We start from the raw sequence: 10148 nt of genomic DNA, 5'->3' as shown, positions 1-10148 counted from the left end.
AGGTAAGGTAAGTTAAGATAAGATAAGATAAGTTAAGATAACATAGGATAAAGGGAAAAAAGATAAGATAAGATGAAATATAGTTTATTGATCTCACGCTGAGGAAATTCCCTTCATACAACAGCAGATAGTCAGTTAAAGAGAACACACAAAAGTAAATTACAAATAAAAAAGATAATTACAATAGTTGAGTTAAATAGAAAATGTAAAAAATAAAAACAGTGAATTTATCAAATAAACATGATGATATACTGTTAAGCCAACATACATTAAGCAGGAGTGTTTCAAGGGACCTTGGGGGCCCCAGGCAAAAGGGGCCGAGTAGCACAGATGATTCCAAACCACATCATAACAATCTTCAAACATTGTTTTAATACACAGACCTGAATAATAGTAAAGTACAGTTGGAGTGCAAACCTCCACCTCCGTCCCAGGCACATTATACACACACATTTAGACATTCTAGTCTTCAACATATATATCCAATCATGGAGGTTCTCACAGAATTCTGATTGCTGTACACAAACATAATTATAATAATAATAAAGTTATTTTGGGGGGCGGCAATCCATCACCTCGGAGCCCCAGGCAATTTCCGGAGTCACCTGCTCTGTTGCAACGCCCCTGGCATTAGCTGTTCCGGCACCATTAGACAGGTCTGATGAAATGCTGGTTAATAGGGAACACCTGTGGCTTTTAATCAAAAATGACCAATATCTGTAACCACTTTCAACCTTCATATGTCAAAGTCTTAATTCTGGGCTTGTGTGTAAAAGCAGATTATGCTTGTTAGAATATTTTGTAAGTCTCCAATGTTTCTAAAGAATATCGAACGACTTCACAACATTTAAAATCCTGTGCTGACTCTAGGTTTATTTATTTCTGTGGATTTGTATCACAAGTACCTTTCATAGAGCTCTATATAGACAACACATTAAAAGGAAACATGGCTTATTGAAAAGACGCTGTTCCATACACTCCACTTTATTTTGATTTTGACATACTGCATCGTTATTAAGATCATATGTTATGATTAAAAGGTTAATTAGACGTGGAATCTCATATATTATCCTCAAAGCATAGATCAGATTAGGCCAATACAAATCATTGTTGTTCTGGTGCTTGGCCCTTTATTCCAACAATGATTATTCACATGCATGTTGGAAACTATGTGAGATACATTATACATAATGATCATCTAGTCCTTTGGTAACCTACCTAGTCTTGTCTGATTGTTTTAAGCTAAATTAAGATGTAAATGTAATGAAAAGTGAAGCTCAATCCTTTAAAACCAACTAATCTATTTCTATTCTCCTCTTCTAGGAACTCACGCAAAGCGACTGGTTGCACAGTTGGTTTTCCAGTTTGGATTAAGACAATATTTAAAGACTTTGACAGTGATTCCATCATGGGAACTAATCCAAAAAGGACGGCGGAGGTCCAGATGGTGCCTCCGCTGGCTGTGGTGGACACGCTGGGCAACCAGGAGGCAAATGCCAACTGGACAAAAGAGACCAACCTGAACTTCTCTCAGGTTTTTCCAAAGCCCATCGTCACGTCTCCCGCCCACAAACAGGATAACTCATCTGTGACTGCGGCTCCCGCGAACGCCATCCCACATCCCCAGAAAACAGCTGTCACAGAACAAGTCCGCAGCAAACCAGCTCCTCCAGCCAATGGAAACCAGACAGAATGTGATCATGTGACGGGCGCGGACCAACAGATGCCGGACCTGTCTCTACCTGGCCGAGGTGTGGGTGAGGCAAGAGGCGGCCGGAGGGACTCTAACGCTAATATGAAAACGTTAAGCCCGGGTGATGAAAAGGATATCTGTGAGGCCGCTGTGCCATCTGCTGCTACAGCGTCAACGCTCGACACACAGGCCGCTGACTGCAGAATAAAAGGGACGAGTGCAGCAAAGGAGGAGCACATGAAACCGACATCCACAGCACAAGAGGAAAGTAATAAACATGTTTCTACAAATAATACAAATCTTAACAATGCCTGTAAGTTAGGGCAAACGGCATCTGTGCGCCAACGGGATAATAAAAGTATTTCAGCTCCACAGAGCAAGGACACTGCTGCAGCACAGACATCTAACGATCATATACAGAGTTTCTCACAAAGCTCTGTCCGTCTGCAGGAGACCCCCGGATCTATGAGAAGCATGGAAACCACAACTACACTCTGCTGTGCGACACCTTTGTGTCAGAGCAGAGAGGCAGAGGCCGGGTCTGCAAGAATGGATTTAAACTCAACACCTCCAGAGAGGGATTTGCAACCAGAGAAGAAACCGCAAGTCTCCTCAGATAAACATCAGCCAGCGTCCTCTCAGGCGGCCGCCTCCACTCTGCCCCAGGCAACACAAAACACAGTGGCATACGGGCTGGTGACAGAGGAAGCCAGCCAGGCTAACACAGCTGTCTTTGAAGGGCACCAGCAGCCGCCCTGCAAACTCTACAGGGAGGCTTCAACTATGACCTCATCCCTGTCGTCCACTCCAGTCAAGCAGTGTCGTGATATGGAGGTTCAGGCGGTGGCAAACACGTGCAGCAAGGCTGTGGCCACAAGTCCGAGCCTGCTGCCTTTCGCTGCGACTCGCCGGCAGAGCGGTGGTGCAGTCCCCAGGGAGGAGGCGCAGAGCCTGGCTGTGGCCTATCAGGGGGATGGGTGTGTGGGTCTCCATCACATGAACATGACCCCTCTATCCGCCTCCACTGATCCAAGGTCAGAGAAGCTGACGGTAGAGGCGGAGATGTGCCACAACCACAATGGAGGCATGTTTAACTCCTCGTCCCAGCAGGCAGAGGGAGGGCCGGGGGCGAAGCCTAAGGAACCGGCTTCATGCAACATCCAGCCAGTTTATCAAATCAACATCGAGCACAGCAGGCACAAGGAGCAGGGAGAGCCGGGAAACTCCCAGTGTAAACCTGCAGCTCAGACACCTGCAGCGAAAACAACCAGCGCTGAGGCTCCCCCTCTTAGATCAGGAACATCCCCGGAGAGAGCCGGCGCTTCCAAGTCTGGATCTGCTGACAGTAACAAAACTGCAGCGTCTCCGGCTGCTGTCACAACCAAGCCTGACCAAGCCCCGCCCACAGCAAAAACAGCAGCAAAAATCACATCCAAGGCAGAGCCGGCTAAAAACAAAGCTGAGAGCTCCAAAGAAAAGAGCAAAGGCGTTGGAGGCAAAGTTATGACAACGTTCGGCAAAAAGAAGACAGAACAGGCGAAGAAGAAAGAAGATGATGCCGAGTCAGCAAAGCAGAAGGACAAGGGCGTCCATGATGTGGTGTGGGACGAGCAGGGGATGACCTGGGAGGTTTACGGGGCCTCGGTGGACCCCGAGTCGCTCGGTTTTGCCATCCAGAGCCACTTGCAGTGCAAAATCAAGGAGCAAGAGAAGAAACTGGTAACCCAGACCTCCATCCGAAAGTCTTTCTCGGGCGCCGCCTCGCCGGTGCACGCCAGGAAGAACAAACGGAGGCAGAAGAACATTTTCAGGTCAATGCTGCAAAATGTCAGGCGGCCCAATTGCTGCGCGCGTCCCCCTCCCTCCGCCGTCCTCGAGTAGCACGCCACGGAGACCGGCCAATGTCAGACTCCGCCTCCCTTTTTCAAGAGGTCAAAATGTGTGTCCTCCCCCCCCCCACCCCACCAGCCCACCCTCCCCCGTCATCATGACTGCGATGCCAAGTGAAACATTAAAGGGGTGACGATCCCTGTGCGTAAGTAAGTGAGTATACTGGAACGTTGTAGCATAAAAAAAGAGTCAAACTGTCTGTGATGCTTGTGATCAAAGAAAGTAGGAAAATAGAAATTTAAATGAACAACTCAAGACTTATTTTCTAGGGATAGATATTGTAAAAAACAAAAAGAAAAGAGCGAGAACTTCGAACCATTTTTAAATAACAAAGGCAATAATAGTGAAACGCATGTATATTAGTGACAATGGCAGTTGTACGACCTAAAATGAAGTGCACACCTTACATAGCACTGATCATGGAATTTACCTTATTACTTACTATCAGAATATCTGTGCAGATATATGAAACCGACATCTCATCACATTTGGTGCATTTGGTATATGTTTTTGAGGTGTTTTAGGGCCCTATATTTATAAGATTGCTGTATTTTCTTTTCATGCAAATTTATTTTTTAGTATGTGATTACGCTGTACAAAATAAAATGAAAGAAGAAGGGGCCGAATGCATACATGCGCTGTTTAATCTCTGTTCTTTGGTTTTCTATTAAAATAACAAATAACTAAGTGGACATGCTTCATTTCTGACGTCTCGGCAGACACTTGAAACAAGAACAGAATCATGAGTTATTTGAAAAAAGGTTTGATTGCGTTGGGATTATACCGAAATTAAATGTCATGAAATTAAATTAAAGATGTTTATTTAGAGAGACAGATTAAACAGAAGTGTAGCTGAGGGAGAGATTGTGGATGTGTTTAAGCCAAGTGTACTAGTCGGGGGATGAGAGAGCATCAGCAGAAATCAGAGAGTGAACGTTCAGCAGACTGAGCTGAGAAATTAGAGCTTAGCTTAATGCAACGTTTTGTGATGTCTAACAAGACTTTTCTTCCAACTGTCCTTTGAACGTTTCTGGGCCTCGTCAGTGATGCATTGATGAATCCAGACCTTTTTTCAGACATGAACTCTGGAAAACCTCATGAACACTCTAAAGGAATCTCTTCAAATTTGGTACAAATATTTATTTGGACTTGGAGATATTTGCATTCCTCCAATTTCGCTTCCATTGCAAGTTGGAAACAATTGCTGCCAATTTTCCCTTCAACCTTCCAGGTTTTCTGGACATTTTATAGAAACTCAGAAGAATGTCTGACCTTCAGTCCATGTCTGAAAGCAGCTTAACAGTCAGAATGGATTCCCTGAATGTAAGATCTCCAGGATTGTGTTGAGCAGAGACAGAACAATCAATACATTCTCTTGTGAAATAGTTGTAGAGGTCAGTGAGGGGCAGGAAAGACCTGATGTGGGGGATATTTCCAAGAAACAAGATGTACAGTATCGGGGAATTGCTCTGCTTTAGTGTGGCGCTGAATTAAAGACATGATCTTGAACAGATCATTTGCAGGAAGTGCAGAGTCACTGGAGATAAGCTTAGAGCTTGAAACAGAGGAAACTCTTTATCCTGTATTGTAGTGTCTGATCCGTTTCAGCTACACACAATGGTGAGGTGTCATTGCCAGGATTTATTATTATATGAAAGTGTGCACCATGTGGATAAGAGACCAGGATAAGAGAGGGACAGGAGAAAAGGAAAGTCTCTAAACCTGAGGATGGCAAAAGATCTATAAAATTGTTATGGGTATGGGTCTGATGTCGTGTAGGCCAAATGATTCATTTGATAGATAATAACCATTAGATCAAGATCTATAGGCACATAACTGTATGTCATATGCAGGTATTTCAGTAAAACATCTGCATAAGATCATCTGCTCAGCTAATTCAACTGAAGTTTTGAGGTAACATTGTATCAGTGTAATCGTCCAGTGTAATAACGCGATCATAACTCATGTTTAAAATGTTTCACATTGACTAAACACCACACACCCGTATAAATCCTACTGCATGATGGTGAGTGCATCCTTTCAGTGTGAATTCACTGTCCTGGCTGGTGTAACTCTGATTCCACACGACTGCTGTTATTGTCTTAACAAGCTTGTCACTTTCTGTGAATGTCAGGAGGTGGGGGGGGGGGGGGGGGAGCAACATGTCCTCTGCACTCGTATGCTCTGTGCTGTGAAATGTCACAACCTGTAGAGAACAACACAGACTGGAAGGACTAATCTTTGAAACCTTATTGGATCCTCTGGGACCAGCACACACAGGTACTTCTTACTCACGTCTGATCCATAATACGCAGATTTGTGTCCGAACTAAGAGGCTGTGAATGTAGCTGGAGGTAGTCGAAGGTGCCCCCCCCCCCCCCCCCCACAAACACACACTGCCTCTTCTCATGACATTCTGCCTCAGGTACTGATGATTGACTCTGTTCATTTCTGGATGAGCCCCAGTCACAAACCTTGATTGTTACTCTTTCACCCTAATTAGCTGCATTTGATTTTTTAATAACCCCCCTACTCACTGGGCTGTTATGGCTGGTTCCCATTTGGTGGAGCTACATTTTATTTGACCACAGGCGGTGGTTCGCACAAAGGGAGATTTATTCCAACGACGAGAAACTCAGAGATGGAACTCCACGCCTTCCATGGGCAGTTTAATGAAGCCTCACTTTGTATTCTTAAGTTGAAAAAAAAATCTATCTCTTCTGACCCAGTGGTCTGAGACTCAGTGTATGAGAAGAGACAAACTGAGGAATTCTGGGATTGAATATAGCCTGGGACCTCAACAGTGTATCTCTGAAGTCAACTGACACAAAATTCAATATAAGGTTGGTGATATTCTATATTTCTCTGATTAGAAATATGAAATAATGCCATTGTCTCACAATACTTTCTGGCTTCCGTTTTCCTGTATGTGGCACTCACAATCAAATTAAACATGTATATCCTGTATAAGTATAATGCAACAAAAAACGTATTGCCACACCGAATCATGGTCTCTATTAACACAATGAGGAAACAATGATAATCTAATTTGAATCTGCATATTGAACGTGTGACCTAAACATTCACTGATTATTCATATATTTTTAGACACTCTGCACTATTTGAATAGTGCAAGAAAAAATATTGTGGTTTTGATTTAAAATTAAAAGTGTAAAAACTTCTTGAAGCTCGAGTCAAGCAGTTTTTATAGACTGACACTGAACTGCAGTTGCAATCATTACTTTAGTGCTGAACCAGTTCCTCAACTGCAGCAATTACATTTCCCTCACAACACATTCGACCAAACAAACCAGTAGCATATGCAATAAATATAATTTCTAGAAATATATATAGTTAAGTTCTATGTGACGCCTCAAAGCAGCTGTAACTGTAGTTTTTGAACAAACTTAATTAAGACAGTTGTAAATATTGCATTCAGTGGGAACTATGTTGCATAAATACACTTTTGCTTCACTCGTGAGTATCACAGCAGCAGGATGGTGGATGTTGTAGTGACTCAATAAACAGCAGTGCCCGTATTTATCATGTGCATCACTGAGACTCCCTGCTGTGTTTTCAATAGTTGTTGAGCATCAATGGTGCTTTGCTCCACTGAGGAAACAGGTAAAACCGGCTTGTAGGTGGAAGTGGATCAGTTCTACGTTAGGTTTGTTCTCAAATAGAGTTATCTCAAATAGAAAAACACAGAATCGCAAAACGTTTTATCTCTACACTCAATAAACCAAAACACAAACAAAATATACTTTTACTTTGCTAAGAATTCAATCCCATTTCTTTTAACCTCTATGATCCTGAAAGAAGTAATTATGCAAAGTTACCCTGTGTAATGTCACTTCACTGTTAATGATCGGTTGTGCAATTGTTATTGACGCTGTAAAGAATAATTGCATATTATTTGTCACTGCTTAAAACTAAGGGGAAGAGTTGAGATATAGAGTGTTTTGAAGAACAAAACGTATACCTTATGACACTGTGCTGTTTAAGAACACTGGTGATTAAACATCTCTGAAACAAAGTGGTGACAGCACAGCGCTGACACCTGGCTGGAGACCAAGATAATCATCCCGATTGTTACCACTAAACAAGGAAACTCCCAGACTGTGTTGGCAGCTAAAATTAAAGAGCATTGCCCCCCCCCTGCAGCCCGGGGGGCCGTCCCCCTGACTCACGCTGAGAGGCTGAAACTAATGGTGCTGCTACTCCAGTGAAATGTGTCAGGCTGTAGTAGATGTTGATAAAACATGGATTATAGTGCGGTGCGGAGTAGTTCCTGGATTTTGTTTTCTATAAGAAAGAGACATCAGGCATTCATGTTGCTTCTTTAGTCTGTGGACCTGTAGATCCAACTTTGAGTTTATGACAGGATATATACCTACATAGGTAATAATACAAATCTAAAATAACAACAACAAAACTTGAACACATGCTCCTTATGGGACCACATTCAAATTCACCAGATCCAGATACAGTAGGCTACACCAAGCGCCAAATTTCGCACATTAATAAATATCATTTTCCCTTAAAATGACGGTTTCTTTCAGCAAAATCCACAAATTGTTCTCAGGGAAATAAACACAAATTTTGAAACCCGATCTCAGAATCTCTCAATGTCAAAGAAAGGAGGAAAAAAATCCACAAAATGTCATTGTAATCAGTTGAGCAGTTTTGGGGTTAACCTGTGAACAAAGGAATAAAGAAACAGAAGAAAACAGAAGAATCTGAATGTTAGAAGATATTTTGAAATAACTAATTACGTGTTCTTGAGTGGAAAATATTAGTCATTCATTAGAGCGCATATGTTATTTCAAACCACTCTTATAATCTTCATCATATTTGGGGATTTGGGGCAGCAGCAGCAGCAGCAGCATTTCTGTTGCTCTCCTGGTATTGGGATTGGAGATGTGCTCGCAGTGACCCAGTTAGCGTCATGAACACGTTATGGCTGCTTCAGCTCGTACAGAAAACCCTTATAGAAAAGCCCATCAGGATCGATCCACTCACAGATCTTTTGTGCCAAGTCGGACCCACTTTCATCATGGGGCTGAGTGTTAATTACTATGTACTGATCATATTTTCAGATTGTGGAGTGGGGTAATTAGAGGCGGCCAGCGATCATAGCATTGCCGTTTCACTCCAACGTAAAGCAGCCTCTGAAGCATGCTCTGGAGGTTTGATATTTCTATACTCGAACCGTTTCTGGGCCGTTCTGTCACAATCGTCTGTTCTTCTATTGTGTCTGTGCCTCCTCCCTCAACCCCAGCTCCCCGTTTCCCCTCCAATAAGCCTCCGTTACTCTCTCTGTCCCGGTCGTTCCTTTTCTCTGCTCAATGATGATATCCTAATGAGGCATAAGCCAGCAGCAGTGAGGCTATTAGAGTCTTGTGCTGGCCTCAACCCTGCAGATATATTTCCCATGTACTTGTACGCAGCAGCACTTATCCTCGCATTGTATTAGCCCGATAGCTGGAAGTGAAGCTCGTCCTCTCGATGGTCGCCCCGCTCCCTGTGGATTATGTGGCCTACATTTGTTTGTGGTGCAGCGTGGGGCTGTGTGAGCGTGTTCCTTTGTATCAAACACTTCCAGGTTACTGCAACACAACGCTTTGGTTTCTTCTGATAATTATTACTTTGTGGCTAAGCACTTTTTAGTCTATGACCAACATTGATTGCTTAGATTTTAGCGCAGATGCATATGTCAGCTTTGTAAAAGTAAATATATGTGAACGGTGCACATTGGGGAAAAAGCACACACACACACACACACACACACACACACACACACACACACAGAGGTCACCTTCCCTGCCTTCATTAGAGACTGCTTTATTATGGCTGACAGATGAGCCTATAAATCATAGGTCCCCTGGTGGAGCGAGAAGATCCAAAACAAACTGAGCACCGATAAAGCCGAAGCACAGAGAAAGCAGGAAGAGGAGAGGGAGTGATAGAAAGACATACATCAATAAACTGTATTTATTAACAGTGTCTAACAATGGGATTCTTCCATCATACTGCATGAAGAATGATGTTTTTCCCTGTGGACAAGATGAGCAGCTTTTGTTAAATCTCAGCCTCTCCGCATCGTGACAGAAAAATGAAATGTTAAAGGAGACAGTGGGACAGATTAGAGCTTCAGATTTCTATTATGTCCAAAGTGTGTAGGAGTGGATTCTGAGAGAAAAACACAGCAATTCAGCCCCGGACGAAGAACCACCTTGTGAAACTCATTACCACTGACCTAAGAGGTTTAGTTACAACACAGTCTGTGTCAAGAAAAGGTCTCTTCTCACGTCTCGTGCATTTTACAGAGCAGAGATGTAAACCTCAGGAGTTGGAAGAAAACACAAACTTCAAATTAATGCAAAATGTTGCTCCATTAATGTTGGATTATCTCACCATAACAAATTGAAAAATGACGATATGTCTATATTACTCCTATAAAATGTTTTATTTCTCACCTGCGTTAGTCATGCATTGTTGTTTTTCTTTTTACATTCACACTGTCTGATTGTCAACCTGCCACTTATCTGTAATGAACTTTGAA

The 10148-nt window shown here is 42.8% G+C and overlaps 1 protein-coding gene across 1 annotated transcript; it reads left to right on the top strand.

Moving 5' to 3' along the window:
- The first annotated feature begins 1334 nt into the window (after nucleotides 1–1334).
- On the top strand, nucleotides 1335–4215 carry gprin3b (GPRIN family member 3b). The gene has a single exon (XM_062387289.1). The coding sequence runs from the start codon at nucleotides 1409–1411 to the stop codon at nucleotides 3572–3574; it is 2166 nt and encodes a 721-aa protein (XP_062243273.1). The 5' UTR covers nucleotides 1335–1408; the 3' UTR covers nucleotides 3575–4215.
- The last annotated feature ends 5933 nt before the right edge of the window (nucleotides 4216–10148 follow it).

This window comes from Platichthys flesus, chromosome 5 (assembly GCF_949316205.1).
Source record: "Platichthys flesus chromosome 5, fPlaFle2.1, whole genome shotgun sequence".
NCBI classification, from domain to species: domain Eukaryota; kingdom Metazoa; phylum Chordata; class Actinopteri; order Pleuronectiformes; family Pleuronectidae; genus Platichthys; species Platichthys flesus.
This window is presented reverse-complemented; position numbering and strand designations above follow the sequence as displayed.

Coding starts and splice junctions, on each gene's coding strand:
- gprin3b (XM_062387289.1), top strand. CDS start 1,409: ATGGGAACTAATCCAAAAAGGACGGCGGAGGTCCAGATGGTGCCTCCG.